This window comes from Ahaetulla prasina, chromosome 7 (genome assembly GCF_028640845.1).
Source record: "Ahaetulla prasina isolate Xishuangbanna chromosome 7, ASM2864084v1, whole genome shotgun sequence".
Taxonomy (NCBI): Eukaryota; Metazoa; Chordata; class Lepidosauria; order Squamata; family Colubridae; genus Ahaetulla; species Ahaetulla prasina.
The window spans coordinates 41,421,811-41,441,211 of record NC_080545.1 but is presented as its reverse complement, the minus strand read 5'-3'; the positions used below and the strand labels follow the sequence as shown (position 1 = coordinate 41,441,211).

The 19,401-nt window shown below is 46.7% G+C and overlaps 1 protein-coding gene across 4 annotated transcripts in view; it reads left to right on the top strand.

Annotated features, from left to right (window-relative positions):
* SLC38A1 (solute carrier family 38 member 1) overlaps positions 1–13,586 on the top strand; it is a 179,477-nt gene extending 165,891 nt beyond the window's left edge. For all 4 annotated transcript variants that reach the window (XM_058189939.1, XM_058189935.1, XM_058189936.1 and 1 more), the window contains one exon: positions 12,401–13,586. In XM_058189939.1, coding sequence (XP_058045922.1) covers positions 12,401–12,484 — 84 coding nt within the window. In that variant the 3' untranslated portion in view covers positions 12,485–13,586. The remainder of the gene's footprint in view (positions 1–12,400) is intronic.
* Positions 13,587–19,401: the final 5,815 nt, after the last annotated feature.

The following is a 19,401-nucleotide window of genomic DNA, read 5'->3' as shown; positions in this document are numbered from 1 at the left end:
GCTGGGATGCCGAAGTGAGCTGTAATTTCCTAAAACAGGGACGGGTGCAGGCACCACTCCCTGTGGTCCACTGTAGCTCGGCTGAGCCAGTCCACCTGCACGTTTGCCACCCTTGAGATATGAGAGGCCCAGATGGACCTCCGATGAGTCTCCACTCAGAGGCCCAACCTCTCGGCCTCCATCATGAGGTGACATGAGTGGGTTCCTCAAAGTCGATTTATGTGGGCTTTTGCAGCCACGTCCGTCTGAATTAAAATATGTCAACCCTGTACTTTGTCCTGGAATACACAAGGGCTAGATGGACTGCCTGAAGCTCGAACCAATTTATGTTGTGACCCAAGTTGGCCTCTGTCCATCGGTCTTATGCCATGTTTTTTTTTTTTCTTCTGCGCATGCGTGTAATGGCGGCGGTGTTCTGAGGCTCGTGAAGGCAGCGGCCGGTGCTCCCAGCCGTGATGCCGCTGTGCCGCTTGCCGGGCTGCATGGACTTCGGCCCCAGGTCGGTCAACACACCGGCAGTCGAGAGCGAGGTCTTTGGACCTCGGTGGTCTCTCGGCTGCCGAGAGCGGGGCCGGAGTCCTGGGCAAGCAGCGGATGGTGGCGGTGGCCATTTTGGGGTTGGGGCGGCCGTCCCGGACTGGCTTGGAGATCCCCGGCCGTGAGCAGAATGCTGGCGGCAGTGTGGTGGGCCGTCCGGGCCGGAGCCTTGGAGGGCCCGAAGATCGGCCGTTTCTCCCCCCCCCAAGCTGACTTTCGGGCATGTTTAGCCCCTGCCGCAGTTTCCAGCAGCGGCAAGATCTTGGGCCGCATTTCTACCGACCGGTGAGTCAGAGGATGGCGGCAGCCATCTCGGGGCGGGGTAGCCGCCCGGACAGGCCCTGGTTTGATCCCTGGCCGCGCATAATGTCGGCGGCAGTGTGGTGGGCCGTGCGGGCTTGGGTTCTTGAAGGCCCGAAGATCGGCCATTTCCCCCCCCCCAGCTGACTCTTGGCTAGGCCTAGCCTGCGCCGTAACATCTATCAGCGGCCTAGGCTTTTTTTCATCACTGGCGGCATGCTCAGGATTTCCACCTGCGGCAGGCTGGATCATGAACTTAACATAGATCCAGCGTGGATAATGGCGGCCATAGGAACGGCGGCGGCAGTGACAACATTAGCGGCAATGGTATTACGTGTGGCTTTCCATCTGACCACCGAACCGTACGAGCCCCTTCCTCAGGATGGAGTGAGCCCGGGTCTCCGAGGGACATTATGTCATCTTAGCGGTCGGCAACCGAGGAGGATATTATTGTACCAACTATTAGGAGGGAGGCCATTGGATTTGGCCGGACCTCTGGTCCCCTTGGCTGTTTCCTGGATCATCTGGACTTGGGCCGGTTATGTTCCCCGGATTTCAACGGATTGTGGGTTTGGCATTTCAGCCTCCCTTTCTCCGTCTGTGATGAGGACAGGGACGAAGTGGCTAAGTCTGCGGGCCTAGAACTTGCTTAACATCTTTGCCGGCTTGGGATGTACACTTTCTGCTGTCTTGAACTTGACATTCTCATGAGATTTTCGTCCACCGACCTATTACAACTGCGGGGTTCCCCCGCCTTGCAGGAATGGCCCTCCAAGTTATCGAGGGCCTACCTCAACGAAGGGTTTTGGGACCCAGAGAGGTGGCATGCTGCTAAGAAGAATGTATGGGGTTTTTTAAATAGATTTTTAAACAAGGGTTTTTTAAAGGGGGGGAGGGACAAGAGGGGTGGGGGGGAGAACCCGTCGGGGAGGGATCCAGCCCTGGTGCCAGTTCGCGGCATTACTACATCTGGTCTGAAGGCAGGGGAGGGTTTGTTCCAGGACTAGAGGGTGGTTCAATCTGTACGGTAAGTGGGAGAGGCAGATATGGCGGAGGGGGGCGATCGAGTTTGGGGAGCACGTGCGCGATGTCTGAAAGCGATCACGTGCTCCGGCCCCTTAGTCCCTACCCGTTCCTCGGGCGGCCGTGATCCTCAGAGCCTGGATCTTCGGCTGATGTTATGTAATGCCCGGTCCGTGGTAAATAAAGCCCCCTTGATCTGTGATCTTATTCAGGGGGAGTCCGCGGACCTTATGGGCATTACGGAGACCTGGTTGGGGCCAGGGGGGGGTGCCCCTCATTGAACTATGCCCCCCAGGTTTCCGAGCATTCCATCAGCCGAGGGCCCAGGGTAGGGGTGGAGGGGTGGCGGTTGTCATTAAGGAAGATCTAGAGCCGAGGGAGGCCACTGTTCCTCAGATTGCCGGCTGTGAATCCCTTTATGTGAGGTGGGGCCATAGGAATCAGTTGGGCTTGTTGATCACGTACCTGGCTCCTTGCTGCGTGACCACAGCCCTGCCCGAGCTGCTGGAGTTATTTGCCACTGTGGCAGTTGAGTCCCCCAGACTTATAGTTATGGGGGATTTCAACTTGCCATCAGCTGGCTTATCATCGACTGCAGCTCGGGAGTTCCAGGCTTCCATGACGGCCTTGGACCTGATACGAGTAAATGATGGCCCTACGCACATGGGGGGAGGCACGCTGGACCTGATTTATATCTCTGGTCAGTGGTTAAATGATCTGATACTAGACGATTTAGTAACAGAACCAATGTCATGGTCCGATCATTTTCTCCTTCGCCTAGACTTCCGAACCGCCATCCACCATCGCAGGGAGACGGAGCCTCTACGTTGGTTCCGTCCCAGGCGCCTGATGGACCCTGAGAGGTTCCTGACGGAGCTTGGGCCATTTCCTGAGGATCTGGCCCGCGGCACGACTGAGGAACTAGTTGTGGCCTGGGAACAGGCCGCGGCTGGGGCCTTGGACCGTGTCGTGCCTTTGCGGCCTCTGACCTGGCGCAGATCTCGACCGGCCCCTTGGTTCTCCGAGGGGCTGAGAGAGATGAAACGCCGGAGAAGACGCCTAGAGAGCACTTGGAGGTCCAGTCGTTCCGAAGCTGATCGGACACTAGTTAGGTCCTATTCTAGGACCTACCTAGTGGCAATGAGGGAGGCGAGGCGCCTCCACCCTCATTGCGTCGGCAGATAACCGCCCGGCCGCCCTGTTTCGGGTGACCCGCTCCCTCCTTCATCAGGAGGTGCGGGATGACCTGTTACAGGGACGTGCCGAGGAGTTTAGTGGTTATCTATACGACAAAATCGCTCAGCTCCGGGATGGTCTGGACCGAAATTGGGATGATCCAAGCGAGGGAGAGGAGGCACGTCTTGTTGAGCCTGTTTGGGATGGGTTTGACCCTGTGGCTCCCGAGGACGTGGACAGGTTGTTGGGGAGGCTCCGCGCCACTACATGTTTATTGGATCCGTGTCCTTCCTGGCTGGTGCTGGCTACTCAGGAGGTGACACGAGGCTGGCTCCAGAGGATTATAAATGCTTCTTTGTTGGAAGGGGTTTTCCCTGCCGCCTTGAAAGAGGCGGTGGTGAGACCCCTCCTTAAGAAGCCCTCTTTGGACCCGGCTATTTTGGGAAACTATCGGCCAGTCTCCAACCTTCGCTTTGTTGCGAAGGTTGTAGAGAGTGCTGTGGCGCGTCAGCTACCCCAATACCTGGAAGAATCTGTCTATCTAGACCCGTTCCAGTCCGGCTTCCGACCCGGTTACAGCACGGAGACAGCTTTGGTCGCATTGGTGGATGATCTCTGGAGGGCCAGGGACAGGGGTTATTCCTCTGCCCTGGTCCTATTAGACCTCTCAGCGGCTTTTGATACCATCGACCATGGTATCTTGCTGCGCCGGCTGGGGGGATTGGGAGTGGGAGGCACCGTTTATCGGTGGTTCTCCTCCTATCTCTCCGACCGGTCGCAGACGGTGTTGACAGGGGGGCAGAGGTCGACCGCGAGGGCCCTCACTTGTGGGGTGCCGCAGGGGTCGATTCTCTCGCCCCTTCTGTTCAACATCTACATGAAGCCGTTGGGTGAGATCATCAGTGGCTTTGGGGTGAAGTACCATCAGTACGCTGATGACACTCAGCTGTACTTCTCCAACCCAGGTCACCCCAATGAAGTTGTCGAAGTGCTGGCTTGGAAGCCGTACGGGTCTGGATGGGGAGAAACAGGCTCAAGCTCAATCCCTCCAAGATGGAGTGGCTGTGGATGCCGGCATCTCGATTCAGTTAGCTGCAGCTGCAGCTGACTGTTGGAGGCGAGTTATTGGCCCCAAAGGATAGGGTGCGCAACTTAGGTGTCCTCCTGGATGAGCGGCTGTCGTTTGAAGACCATTTGACGGCCGTCTCCAGGGGGGCCTTCCACCAGGTCCGCCTGGTTCGGCAGTTGCGCCCCTTCCTTGATCGGGATGCCTTGTGCACAGTCACTCATGCACTCGTTACCTCTCGCATGGATTATTGTAATGCTCTCTACATGGGGCTCCCCTTAAGGTGCACCCGAAGGCTTCAGCTAGTCCAGAATGCAGCTGCGCGGGTGATAGAGGGAGGATCTCGTACCTCCCACGTAACACCCCTCCTGCGCAGACTGCACTGGCTACCTGTCGCTTTTCGGGTGCACTTTAAGGTTTTGGTTATGACCTTTAAAGCGCTCCATGGCTTAGGGCCTGGGTACTTACGGGACCGCCTACTGTTACCATATGCCTCCCACCGACCCGTACGCTCTCACAGAGAGGGACTTCTCAGGGTGCCGTCCGCCAAGCAATGTCGGCTGGCGGCCCCCAGGGGAAGGTCCTTCTCTGTGGGGGCTCCCACACTCTGGAACGAACTTCCCCCGGGTTTACGCCAAATACCTGACCTTCGGACCTTTCGCCGCGAACTGAAGACGCATCTTTTTATTCGCGCAGGGCTGGCTTAAATTTTATGGATTGTATAGTTTTATTATTAATTTTAAACGGGGTTTTAATTTCTATATATTTTAAAATTTTAGGCAAATTATAATAAGTTTTTTAATTTTGCATTTTATAGATTATTGTTTTGTCTGTTTTTATTTGCCTATACACCGCCCTGAGTCCTTCGGGAGAAGGGCGGTATAAAAATCAAATAAATGAATGAAATGAAATGAATGTCCGATGCAAGGTGAGCTTCTCAACCGTAGAGGCTGGCATCCATGGTCAGGACAAGAGGTGAGGTTCCTTGAACTCCCAACCCTTGAGGACTGCCTTGGATACCCACCAGCGGAGGGAAAGACGGACCCTCGGTGGAAGTAGGACCTTGTGGGAGGAGGAACCCTGGTGGAGCTTCTGATATGGGAGAAGGAACCACTGCAGAGCCTTGCAATGGAGCCGTGCCCATGGCACGATGCCAATGCATGACACCATCTTTCCCAGGAGCTGGGAAAGTGACACCAGGGAGACAGGCCTCCCTGATGTGACTGACCTGACCAGGGACCGCAGACTGGACAGGTGTTCCTGAGAAAGAAAGACCTTGTTCTCGATTGTATCATTGCTCCCAGGTGCTAAATGCAAGTCGTCGGAATCAGGTGGCTCTTGGCCGTATTGACGGAAAACCTGTGGGCCTGCAAGACCTGAAGGGTGATAGTCAGGTCTGGACTGGATAAGGAGATCATCTAAGTAGAACTGAATCCTTATCGGCAGTGTTCGGAGGTGGCCCGCCAGCGGCCATCAATTTAGTGAACACTTGGGGGCCAAGGAGAGACCGAAAGGTAGAGCACAGTACTGATAGTGACGAGTCGCATGGCAGAACCTGAGAAATTTGCGGTAGACCAGGTTATGCCCTCCAAGGTTGTCTGGAGGGACTGCATCTTGAACTGCCGATATGCAATGCGAAGGTTAAGAGACTTGAGATTGAGAATTGTTCTCCATCCCCCACGAGGATTTTTGGATCACAAACAAAGTGAGAATAAAAACCCTGTCCATGGTTCTCCCATGGAACCGTCTCTACAGCCTGAATTTCTAGAAGGTGTTTTATGGCCAATTCCACGAGGAGCCGCTTTGTCCGATCCCTCAAGAGGGGGCAGCAGAAAAATTGATTCGGAGGGATGGAGAGAAATTCCACGGAGAGGCCCGACCTGACTGTCTCCCTGACCCAAGGGTCCGTGGTGATCTTCTCCCATTGGCTGGCAAAGAGAGCCAGGCAGCCCCCAATAGGAGGCTCAGATGTACAGTCAATGGGAACGGCAGAAAGGGCAACCCTATCTGCTGTGAAAGGGATGTTTGGTTGATCCCTTCTGCCGGGAGCCCCTTGCCTGTCCTGCGGCCGTCCCTGTCTAGAAGGGAAATATCTCTGAGCTCTCAGCCCAAGATAGCCGCCCTCCGACCCCCGAAAGGGACAAAAGGAAGCCGAAGGCCAAGGCTCAGCCCTGTGTGACATGCTAGGGAGAACCAGGTGCTTATCCCTGAATTCAACCAGTAGAGGTTCTAGTGGTGCCCCAAAGAGCTTGTCACCTGCAAAAAGTGAAGATGCCAAACGCCACTTGGTCTTGGCGTCAGCCTGACACTGGCGAAGGAGCCAGAGCAGGTGACAGGAAGCCATAGTAGAACCAATTGCCTTGGCAGCAAGAGCCATTCAGAGTGGCATCCACCGAATATTCGAGGGCAGCCACAATTTTATTTGCGTCTTGTTATGCCCTGGTGTCCGAGCTAGGCAAACGCCCCTGAAGCTGCCTGTTGTGCCTGGCTCCCCCACCCACCCCGCCGCAGCCGGGCCCTTCTCATCTCCTGCCAGACACTGATAGTACAGGAGAATGTCCTGGCATGCTTCCAGCCCCCAGTCCTGGCACCATGCCCGGAGAAACTGAGCAAACAAACTTCCCTCTGATAGCATGTGCGCCTGAAGCCAGCCACGAGCTGGGATTACCAGTAGCTGGGGACGAAATGATGCAGTGGACAGATCCTCGCTTCCGGAGAATGGAGAGGTGACATCAGCAAAAGGAAGGGAGGGGCAGGCCTGGATAAGTGCTGAGTCATGGAGCCGCACCCCATGGAGCCGCACCCCATGGCCTATCTGCTTTCTGGCATTCTCTGAGTCAGGCAAAGTCTAATCTGGATTGCTGAAGTTACACCTTGGATTCCTGCCTGCCCTGAGGACTCTGATAGGACTTTGGCAGAGCTGCAGAGGCATGCTTGATACGGACTTCCCCGACCCAGCCGTCAGAGGAGGAGTGGGACACGACACTGCCTTAGCCAAAGGATAGATGCCCTATTAAAAAAAGAAGCGGCCATAGAGGCCTTGATGGACCAAGCAGCCGCCTGGTGAGCGTTAATCAGGGAATGCTCTGAATGTTTATCTTCAGGGCGAAGGCTCTCCTTGGGTAGACCAGTTAAAATAGAGGGAGCAGAAAGAGCGACCACAGGGGGGAGTCTACAGAAGGAACCTGAAGGATAGCAGACAGGTCTGGGGCCAGATTGTAAAGGCTGAGGTGTTGGGGTTGGGGCCAGAGACAGGAAGACCACTGTCTGTGGACAACATCCCTGAACAATTTGGGGGCCGGGATTTCCTCGGCCTCAAATGTAGGTTCCTCAAACAAGGGTATTGAGGAAGCCATTTCTTCCCCAAGTGGTAGGAGTTGGATGGCAACTCCCAGGCGGGTGGTGGTCTTGATCTTGTGCAGGAGGGAACAGAAAAGTTTGGGTTTGAATAATCCGACTAAGGATGGTTGGTCTGGGGACAGATCTTTGTCTTCAGACATATCCTGCTCTCTCAAGTCTTCTCCCACCAGAGAGTCATGACAAGACGTGGTGGCTGAAGGGGCCTGAGCCTGGGAAGGACCCTGATCTACTGACAAATGGGACTGTGTTTGATCTTCCTGAGCCCTAGAAAGGTCAGAAACCCAGGAGGAGGTCCTCCGTTGCATTTCAGAGGCAATGCCACACTGAATAGCCTCCTGGATGTAGAGAGCCAGATCAGGAGGAATTGGATGCCCGGCCCTGGTCCCCTCAATGGTCCCTGAAGTGCTTGCCAATGCAGCCTCTGGCTGTATCTCTTGCTGAGGCCTCTGATAGGGGCTCAAAAAGTAATTCACTAACCCCCACCGGCCTGGAAGCTGTAGATGGCTCCCCATCAGGGGACAGAGCCGGAGTAGAGGCCTGGAGAGCAGGGACTGCTATTTCTTGAGATGCTGTTGCTGGGGTGCTAGGGGATGGATCCTGGCGAGGAGGGGTCAATTCCCTCTGAGAAGTCTCTTTGATGGACTTCTCGATGGCCCTCTTGATAGCTTTGTGGTGCTTTAGATCCTCCTTCTCTGAAGCTCTAGTGGGCTTCCTAGCTTTAGGTGGCTGAGAACTCCTGCTCTGTTAGCTGGGCCAGGTTTGAAGCAACCTCCTTGTCCTGCAGGCTGAATTTAGAATGCCTATCTGACCTGGCGGTAGCCATCTTGAAAATAATCGAGGCAGAGTAGGCCTCTAAAGGAGCATGCAGCTGGGCCCAAAATGGCAGCCGGTGCCCAAGCCGAAGGGAGCCGAAGCAACCCTGGAGGTTATCTCTGCAAACAATTTAAGGAATAGCTGCTAAAGCAGCTTGTGATGTGCCCCACAGTTCCCCAGCACCTCTGCAGCCCTGTTCAGAGGGGGGGGAGGGGAGGAGTCAATCTTACCGGCTCCTCATTGTTGTCTGATAATTGCTGGGGAGAGGCAAGCCGCTTGCCGCAGCGCTGTCCTTGCTGCCCCGCCGGGGAAGTGCCTACTCAATTGCTGCGCTAACTGGCACCCTAGAAGAGGGGAAGGGGATGGAAGCCTCAGATCCTCCAAATGAAACAGCCAGGCATATGGGCAAAACCCAGGAACACCAATCTATATATCTGTTAGCCGACAGATATGCCATGGATCCCCACGGCCCTCTGGTTTCCAGTTAAAGAACCGTTCACGCTGGAAAGAATGAAGGAGCCTGCCACCAGCAGAACCGGGAGACTCTTTCAAACACCGCCAAAGCAGTCCACAGTGGGATCGGGCATGAGCCCTTCACGCTGGACAGGCTCAGCCAAAACAATTGGGAGCAAATGCTGTTAGCAATGGGCAGCTCAGCAAAATATGTGTGTCCAAATCAGACAGAGTCTGAAAGCTGGGAAGCAAGAGAAAGAGGAGGAGCTTAACAGCTTGCAGACTCAATCCTAGGACATCAGACAAGAGTTAACCCATTCCTAACCGCTGGCCCCACGCTCAGAGAGAATGCCATCTATTGACCTCTGATGCACAGACGTTTTCTGTAGTTCAAGGGTCTGCAGTTCATGAAAAGATAGAATACAGGACATGCTGACATTTATACACTTATCTTGATGTATTCTCTGGGTTGCATCCAGGGTTTTTTTCAGAGCTTGCTTCAAGTACATAGAAGCTTATAATCCTTTTTCTTATGATATTTGTCCTTTCATTATGGGCATTACTAGACCATCTGTGTACAGCTGGTTCAGACTCTAGAACAGCAATGGTCCTGATACTCTTTTTGTGGTTTTTGTCGCTTTTAAGAATGTATACTAATTCAGAGTGTCTTATTGCTTATGACTTCTTCAAAGCACTTTTCTTCACAGTCATATTGTGAAGTAGATCAGTAATAGGTTTATTTTGCATAGACAATGCTGAGGCCAAAACAATAATGGAATTAGGTTTCCTGTCCAGGCATTAGGCCATTTGAAGGATAATACAAAAAAGCAAGCTGCTTCAGGGTTTGTACTACATATGAGTCCTCAGAGCTCAGAGTTTTTTTTCTTAAAATGAAACAAAAGTTCTTAACATAAAATATCCTAGTGATTATCATAAACTTTTTGGGAATTTACAAATGTTCTGATTTGTTGGAAGGCAAATTACATACCATCTGCAATAAAGAGCAATAGTTCACAACACATTACAGTGGAGGTTTTCATCTAGATCATGGTGTGATGAAGACAAACTATTGTTCAAATTAAATATTAACTAGCTTGGGGCAGCTAATTCCTTCAGTTATGTAATATGTAATTCCAAAAGAAGAAGAATGTATTATCAATGCTGACCGACTCAAGGTTGACTCAGCCTTCCATCCTTCCAAAGTTGGTAATGAGGATCCAGATTCTTGGGGTCAATATGCTGCTCTAAGCCACTTAGAGAGGGCTGTAAAAGCACTGTGAAGCAGTATATAAGTCTAGTGCTATTGCTATTTCCAACTCAAAAGATTGCTGGGAAGAAATAAGGGAGTGGGTGGGATAATCAATCTATCTGTCTTTTATCCTTTCCATTGTGATGATTACTACCTGAAACATAAATGAAGCAGATATATATTTAGTATAGGAAGGTGTAGTTGAAAAAGAAAGATCTAGTTAAAAAGGACTGAATCAGGCTTAAGCCTATGAAGAAAAATAAAACTCTAGGAAGTTTATTCCAGGCATCCCAGCTCAGGATATTGACATTGCTCCATTCTCAGTTCTCCTGATGACAAGCCCAGAGTGGAGTATGCACAGCCCATGCTCTCCACACAACACACAAAGATGTCAAATGTGGGAAGTGCATAGCAGAAACAAACACAGACTCAACACATTAAATAAAAACGCCTTCTATAGCCACTGCTGATTAAAGAGGTGGGAAAAAATTTTGGAAGCTATCCTTGGCTTTCTATACTTTATTTTTTTATTATAATATATATTATAGAACATGGGTATAAGTGGGATCCTGCTGCTTTTGCTAGAATGGTGAAAGCTGTGTTGAGCTGTAAGCTCTACCCATTTTGGATGTGTGTGACACATGTAAGAAAGAAGCCGCACTTATGTACAGGTAGTCTTTGACTTGCAATCATTCATTTAATGGCACTGAAAAAAGTGGCTTATGACTGTTTTTCATACTTATGACCATTGGAGCATCCCCATGGAGATAAAAGTTCGTATCACAGTTGCACTGTCCTGGGGTCATGAGATTATCATTTGTAACTTTCCTAGCCAACTTCCAACAAGTGAAATCAATGGAGGAAGCCAGATTTGCTTAACAATCATGATTCACTTAACTGCAGTGATTTATTTAATAACTGTGGCAAAAAGGTCATAAAATGGGGCACAACTCATTTAACTGCCTTGCTTAGCAACATAAATTTTGGGTTCAATTGTGGTCATAAGTCGAGGACTACCTGTTTTACATCTCTTGCACCATGGATGGCCTTGCATAAAGAAATTTCAAAAAAGATAGAATTCCATCTCTTTCTTTGTTCTGCCTTTGTGTTTATAAAAAACTGAGCAGGAGCTATTTTTTCATTGCTTTACAATTAGAAGGCATTTAAAAATGCTTCTTGGAGGAACTTTTGGTTGTTATAAGTATACAGACAACTGTTTCCAAATTCCCTACCCAGAAAGGGAATTAATTCCATGCCAATTACTACAAAAATGGAGCTCTTTTCATTGCATTCCCTTGGCTTTCTCACATAAAAGGAATGGCGATCTACTAGGACTTTGAGCTTGACTACCCAGCAAAGAACTTAAATTCTAAAATTATAAAGGTTTTTCCTAAGTATTAGCCAGTGGTTCTCAACCTCAAGAACTTTTAGAAGTCTGGAATTCAATTACTAGAATTCTCCAGCCAACATACTGGATATCCACATATCCTGAAGTTCCTGAGACTGAGGAATAAGCTATTTCACTGTGGAAGAGCAGTCTTTTTGCTTCTTGAGTGCTCCAACACTGGAGTGTTTAACAAGCACAACACCTTGCTGTAAACATTTCAACAGGGCAGAAATAAGGAAGGGGAAAGATTTGAATTTTGCCATTTATTCCTGCTCACGTTTGTTTTGAATAATAGGATTTCCCTGATATTTTTGTTTATGAGCTTCAGGGTTGACATACATTCTGTCCCATGGATCAGGGGTTCCAGTGTTTTCATATCCTTCCTCCAACATGTTCTCCAGTCTTAGAAGCCCAATGGGCATTGATTTGCCTAGTTTCCAATTTCTGGTACCTCCTCCCAGAGGCTATAAAATTGCATCCTAACAGAGCAATTTTTGTAAAGAGAATATTTCCTCCTCACCATTTCCATCTAAAAGTTCTGGAAGAATCACTTTTACCAGATTTATAACACTTGGTCCAGGGTATGGAGAGGATATTAACAGTGGATAGCAAAAATATAACCCTTAGGTATGATACTGCACTATTTATTTGAACACCAAATACTGTCTGTTTGAAATCAAAGACATACTTTTGCATGTTTCTTTTCTTAGTATTAGTTCTGTCATTTTTTTTCAAATACAGTTTATGCCATTACAATAGTCTATATTAAATAACTTTTAAAATGCCTCTTGATCAGTCAGTCTTTCCTTATTCAGAAACAAACATTGCTGAGGATGCTATTTTGCATCTGGACAATGTTTTCATGTGTCTTTCTTTTTAACTGAATGTGTCCATTGTTCCTCAGTTTAAGACCTTCAGTTATCAAAATGTGAGGATAATAAATGTTGCTAAATAGGCAACATTGCCTATTGCCTGATAGGACCTTGATACTCACATACATGCATATCGCTGAATCTGTTTCTTTTTTATTTAACAGCAGCAGCAGCAACAATCAAAATCTATGCAGTTGTGTTGCAGGAAATGTTTAATTTGTGTGTGTATATATATATATTGTAAATAAATAGGATGCTTCTATTTTTGCAGTTGTGTACTCTGTGAGATGAAAGTGTTGAAGTAGATAAATAACAAGAACAATGTGTCTATAACCAATTCTGAAAAGGAGCAGCAATGGCCTAGCTTTCACCAAAATACATATTCTCTCTCCATCTCTCACTTTTATCCTGTTCAGTTCTGACCACAGATCTGAAGCTTACAAAATTAAATTGCATACAGTAGCACATTTCTAACAGAATAACGCAACAGGCTGCTATGATTTATTCCTTTGAGATATTTTTTTGTATCATCCAAAAGTAGATTGGAATCCTTTGGTAGTGCCGCTTCATGTTCTTTGCTATCCTTTCACCATGTCCTCTCCCCTGTGTTAGACCCACAGATTTTTTAATTCCCAGCCAGAAGGGTCAAAAGCCTGGTAAATCTGACTGGCTATAATAAAATTGGTGTTGGTAGCATCAAAAATATTATTGTCCTTCGGACCAAAGAAGGAAGCACCATCCTGAAAGAGCATTGACAGGGCATTTGAACATAAGTTTCGTTTGGTCTGTTTTGGAGGAATCGTAAGTAGAATGCTGTATCCTCAGAACAAAGATTAGCCATTCTTGTTCAACTAGTTGCTTTTTTAGATATATATCATTTATATATATTGTAACATTTTAAAATCCATGGAATCTTCATTTCAATATTTTAATGATGTTCTGTTCAAATTCATATGTCACCAATTCTTATTTTATGAGTATAAATGTGTAGGACTTGATATAATATTACTGTTAAAAAGGAGCACACATTTTTTGCAGAATAAAAAAGTGTCACTTTAAAGTAGTCTATTATTAATTCTCTCTGGTGCTGCACTTAATAAATAAATTATGTATGTATGTATGTATGTATGTATGTATGTATGTATTTTTTCCAGGAGAACTAATTGTACAGTGTTAACACTAAATCAGACTTCTGAATTCCTAAACTATGATTTAAGAGTAAGAACAATCAGTAATATTTTGTTTTTGTTTGGAGAGGGTTTTTTGGTTTGCTTTGCTCTGGCGTACATTACATCTTTGTCTGTATTGTTCATATTTAATGATACTCATGTAAATAAAATTGAGCGTAAATAAAACATGCCTGTTATTTATATAATTTTTAAAGTATGATTGGAAACAAATCTGATATGTTGATTCTGCAAAAAAAGAAAAGAAACCCTAAGATATGTTTAGGTGGTGGCCCAAGCAAAGAGTAAAAACTCCTGAATCTAGAAAATTCAGAGAAAGAAGAACATGGTGAATTAACCATGATATTAATGTTGACAGTGTGTCAGACGTATTTATGCCATGCATTATTAATTTTGCTTTTTTAAAAAGGAAAATGTGGGAGACAGCAGCTGCTGTTTAGCTGTAATAGCTTGAGTATGGAGTGTTCCCTACTGGAGACAAGCTCTGTCCTTGTACTTATTCATATCACTGGAGAAATTCTACAGGCATCATTGCCTACGTCAGTCTATATCTTTCAATTTCCTTGAATAAAGTAGACCAAACAGTGGGGAATGTCTTCTTCTCTAAAAGAGCAAGCTTTATTTTGCCAAACATAAGGAGTATGTCAGATGTTTTTAATAGTTGTTCCTCAAACTCCTTTGAAATTAGGAGATTAGAATAGATGACATATTTTACTCTATTAAGTGTAAATAGAATTTCATTATAGAATATTAAAGAACCTAAGTCAGAAAATTCAGACATCAGTATAAAAATAATAAATGTGAAAGGTAGACAGACAGACAATTTTCATGAATACTGGCCTTGTCTATACAGAGGACTTTCCATCCAAAATAATGACATGCAATAAATCAGAATCCTTAAAATTGCCAAATGTAGCTTACAATTTATTATGATGGAAGAAAAGTCAATTATTGAAATTCATTCTTGGATGCAGGAATGAATGACTCTCCTCAAGAGTATATTTTTCTTTTTTCCCCTTTTTCTTATTTTTCTGTTGCTGCTGATAGAAAAATAGGTCCGTAATAAGTTTGTATTCTAAAGTAATATAATAATATAGTGAATTAAGTTACCCAAATGGGTATTTCAAGAATCCTCAGTTGCATCTATCTTAGTTTAGAGTTATTTGAAGTTTACAGTCTTACAGTTGTTTGCTCTCCTACGTGTAGAGCACAAATTGGTAAACTGAAATACTGTGAGAAAAAGGAAACAATTGAGCATAGCTAACAAGATAGCTCTGCATGTCTGTTGATGAAATAGATGGAAGACTAGTTCTGTACTTTTTAATGAAACTTCCAGAATCACAGTCAGCCCCAAGAAAAGGCAAAGAACATGTCATTGAGATGTCATTGATGTCATTGAGAATATTCCACCCAAGCATTTGTTTACATTATATTAGATCTGAGCTTGTACTCTTATCACATACAAAACAATTTCTCTTACCAACACAGATTTTAATAATTAAAGCACATGATTTATTATTATTATTTATTGAATTTCTAGACCGCCCTTCTCCCGAAGGACTCAGGGCGGTGTACAGCCAGGCTAAAAACATACACAATATACAATATTAAAAACTGAATTAAAAAACTTATTACACAATTGGCCGAAAAATTAAAATAATTAAAATCTAAAAACCCCAATTTAAAATATAAATAGAATTTAAAATTTAGAAACTAAACAGTTTAAAAAGTTTAAGCTAGCCCCGCGCGAATAAACAAATATGTTTTCAATTCGCGGCAAAAGGTCCGAAGGTCAGGTATTTGGCGTAAACCAGGGGGAAGTTCATTCCAAAGAGTAGGAGCCCCCACAAAGAAGGATCTTCCCCTGGGGGCCGCCAGCCGACATTGTTTGGCGGACAGCACCCTGAGAAGTCCCTCTCTTTGAGAGCGTACGGGACGGTGGGAGGCATGAGGTAACAGCAGGCGGTCCCGTAAGTACCCAGGTCCCAAGCCATGGAGCACTTTAAAAGTGGTAACCAGAACCTTGAAATGCACCCGAAAGGCAACAGGTATCCAGTGCAGTCTGCGCAGGAGAGGTGTTACATGGGAGTTATGTGGAACTCCCTCTATCACCCGCGCAGCTGCATTCTGGACCAACTGAAGCCTCTGAGTGCATCTCAAGGGGAGCCCCATGTAGAGAGCATTGCAATAATCCAGGCGAGAGGTAACGAGAGCATGAGTGACCATGCATAAGGCATCCCGATCAAGAAAGGGGCGCAACTGGAGAACCAGGCGAACCTGGTGAAAGGCTCTCCTGGAGACGGCCGTCAGATGATCTTTAAACGACAGCCGTGCATCCAGGAGAACACCCAAGTTGCGCACCCTTTCCCTTGGGGCCAATAACTCGCCCCCAACAGCCAGCTGCGACTGCAGCTGACTGTATCGGGGTGCCGGCATCCACAGCCACTCCGTCTTGGAGGGATTGAGCTTGAGCCTGTTCCTCCCCATCCAGACCCGTACGGCCTCCAAACACCGGGACAGCACTTCGACAGCTTCGTTGGGGTGGCCCGGGGTGGAAAAGTACAGCTGAGTGTCATCAGCGTACAGCTGATATCTCACCCCGAAGCCACTGATGATCTCACCCAACGGCTTCATGTAGATGTTGAACAGGAGGGGCGAGAGAATCGACCTCTGCAGCACCCCACAAGTAAGGTGCCTCGCGGTCGACCTCTGCCCCCCTGTCATTATATAAATAAGCCATTTTGTTACTTGCACTTTTAAATAACTGAAAATCACCCAAAGGGTCCAACAGGAAATCCTAAGTCACCTCCTTATTTTGGATTAAATCACCTCCATTCATCTATAGCTGAGTCTTAAATAATTTTGTAGATAATATTACCCGTGATGGTGAACCTATGGCATGTGTGCCCAAAGTGGCACGTGAAACCATGCCGCGTGGCACACGGCGTCAGCCATTCTTCTGGGTTTCTGGCATGAATGCGATACTACAATCATCTGGCCTTTGTGCATGCAGCAGTGCCAGAAACCGGAAGAGCTGGTCTTCCATTTTCCAGCATGAGCATGTGCGTCGGCCAGCTGATCAGCACATGCGCATGCACAGCAGGAATCGGAAGATTTGCTGGCTGGAGTGCATGTGCGCGCCAGAAATCGGAAGTTCATTTTCTGGCACATGCATGTCACATGGGCAGCTCCTCTCCACTTCCTTGTCCAAGACAAGTGTGCATGTGCAAAGTGCTCCCTTTTCGGCACTTGGTGCTGTACCTGTGTGTGCACACGCTCCTTTTTTCGCACTCGGTGCTGAAAAGGTTCGCCATCACTGTATTACCCACATCCACTTTGTTATAGCTACACTGTGATGTAACTTGTTGTGACCCAGACCCAAATAGGTATTAGGAAACTCAGTCTGTGAAAAAACAAACTTTATTCGAACAGCTGAGAATTACTTCATTCCCAGCGTAGTTCAACTAAAATAAAACAAATTCCTCCTGATGCAAATTCCTCAGTCCTATTGCAAACCTTGGTCTAATTAGGCAAACTGCCAAAGGCCTTTCTTGGCAAACATTCAGAAGTCACAAAAACAAATGCAAGATGTAGACAAAGCAAAAGACGAAGCTACCAATGTTTTCTGGCAAAACCCAAATGCTGTTGCTGGTATGTTTTAAGCCGTATGGGAGGGGCCAATCATCTCTTGGCCCTACTCCCGAGTTGTCCTTTTTGCTTGAGCTGCTCTTGCCTTCTGGCAGCTCTTCTCATGCGTGCATTAAGAACAGGCTTCTCCTGTTCCTCTGCCTCATTACTATCAGTCTCTGGAGGCTCTGGAATCTGCAACTCATTCCCCGATGGCCCTGGCCTCACCTCAGCCTCATCGCTGTCCGACTCCGTTGCCAGCTACGCAGGCTGCTGGCGGACAACACCACTTGTTTGGGCATTAAGCGGAAGTCCAAAGTCATATTTTGTACTTCTGAAGTTACCCAATGGATGTCATAGGAATTTTAATATATCCCGTTTGTTTCTATTTTCATTTTTATACATTGCAACCTGAAGAAAGAATTATAAAAATTATTTTAATGGTTTGGTTAATCTAAAGGAAAACCCATTTGAATAGAATTTTTTTTTTTTATTGGCCAAGTGTGATTGGACACACAAGGAATTTGTCTTGGTGCACATGCTCTCAGTGTACATAAAAGAAAAGATACGTTCATCAAGGTACAACATTTACAACACAATTGATGGTCAATATATCAATATAAATCATAAGGATTGCCAGCAACAAGTTATAGTCATACAGTCATAAGTGGAAAGAGATTGGTGATAGGAACTATGAAACGATTAATAGTAGTGCAGATTCAGTAAATAGTCTGACAGTGTTGAGGGAATTATTTGTTTAGCAGAGTGATGGCCTTCGGGGAAAAACTGTTCTTGTGTCTAGTTGTTCTGGTGTGCAGTGCTCTATAGCGTCGTTTTGAGGGTAGGAGTTGAAACAGTTTATGTCCAGGATGTGAGGGATCTGCAAATATTTCCCGGCCCTCTTCTTGATTCGTGCAGTATACAGGTCCTCAATGGAAGGCAGATTGGTAGCAATTATTTTTTCTGCAGTTCTAATTATCCTCTGAAGTCTGTGTTTTTCTTGTTGGGTTGCAGAACCGAACCAGACAGTTATAGAGGTGCAAATGACAGACTCAATAATTCCTCTGTAGAATTGGATCAGCAGCTCCTTGGGCAGTTTGAGCTTACTGAGTTGGCGCAGAAAGAACATTCTTTGTTGTCCTTTTCTAATGATGTTTTTGATGTTAGCTGTCCATTTGAGATCTTGCGATATGATAGAACCCAGAAATTTGAAGGTTTCTACTGTTGATACTGTGTTGTCAAGTATTGTGAGAGGTGGAAGTATGGAAGGGTTTTTCCTAAAGTCTACCACCATTTCTACGGTTTTGAGTGTGTTCAGTTCCAGATTGTTTTGGTTGCACCACAAGGCTAGTCGTTCGACCTCTTGTCTATATGCGGATTCGTCATTGTCTTGAATGAGACCAATCACTGTTGTGTCATCTGCGAACTTCAGTAGCTTAACAGATGGATCATTGGAGATGCAGTCATTGGTATACAGAGAGAAGAGAAGTGGGGAGAGCACACAGCCTTGGGGGGCCCCTGTGCTAATTGTACAGGTATTTGATGTGATCTTGCTTAGCTTCACCTGCTGCTTCCTGTTTGTTAGGAAGCTTGTGATCCACTTACAAGTCTGTTCCGGTACCTGTAGCTGGTTTAGCTTAGTTAGAAGAATGTCTGGAATGATGGTATTGAATGCTGAACTAAAGTCTACAAAAAGGACCCTTGCATAGGTCTTTGGAGACTCAAGATGTTGTAGGATGTAGTGCAGAGCCATATTAACAGCATCATCTGTTGATCTATTTGCTCGGTATGCAAATTGCAAGGGGTCTAACAGCGGATCCGTGATGGTTTTCAGGTAGGAAAGCACTAGCCTTTCAAAGGTTTTCATGACTACAGATGTTAAAGCAACTGGTCTGTAGTCATTCAGTTCCTTGATGGTGGGCTTCTTGGCACTGGGATGATGGTAGGCGTTTGAAGCAAGAAGGAACATAACACATCTCTAGTGATTTATTGAAAATATGGGTGAAGATGGGGGCCAATTGGTCAGCACAGACTTTTAAGCAAAAAGGAGTTATCTTGTCTGGGCCTGGAGCTTTTCCTGGCTTTTGTCTGTGAAATAGGTCCTGCACTTCCTTTTCTGTGATCACTAGGGGTTGTGAACCCAATGAAATGGGGTCAGTTGTAGGAGGCTTGGCTGTTGTTGGTGTGTCTGAGATGGGGGTTGTGGAGATAGGTGGCTGTAGTTTCCTTTCAAACCTGCAGTAAAACTCATTCAGGTCATCTGCCAGTTGTTGATTACCTTCAGCCTGGGAAGGAGGTTTGCCATAGCCGGTGATATTTTCCACATGTTTGCTGGTTCATTTGCTGAAAAC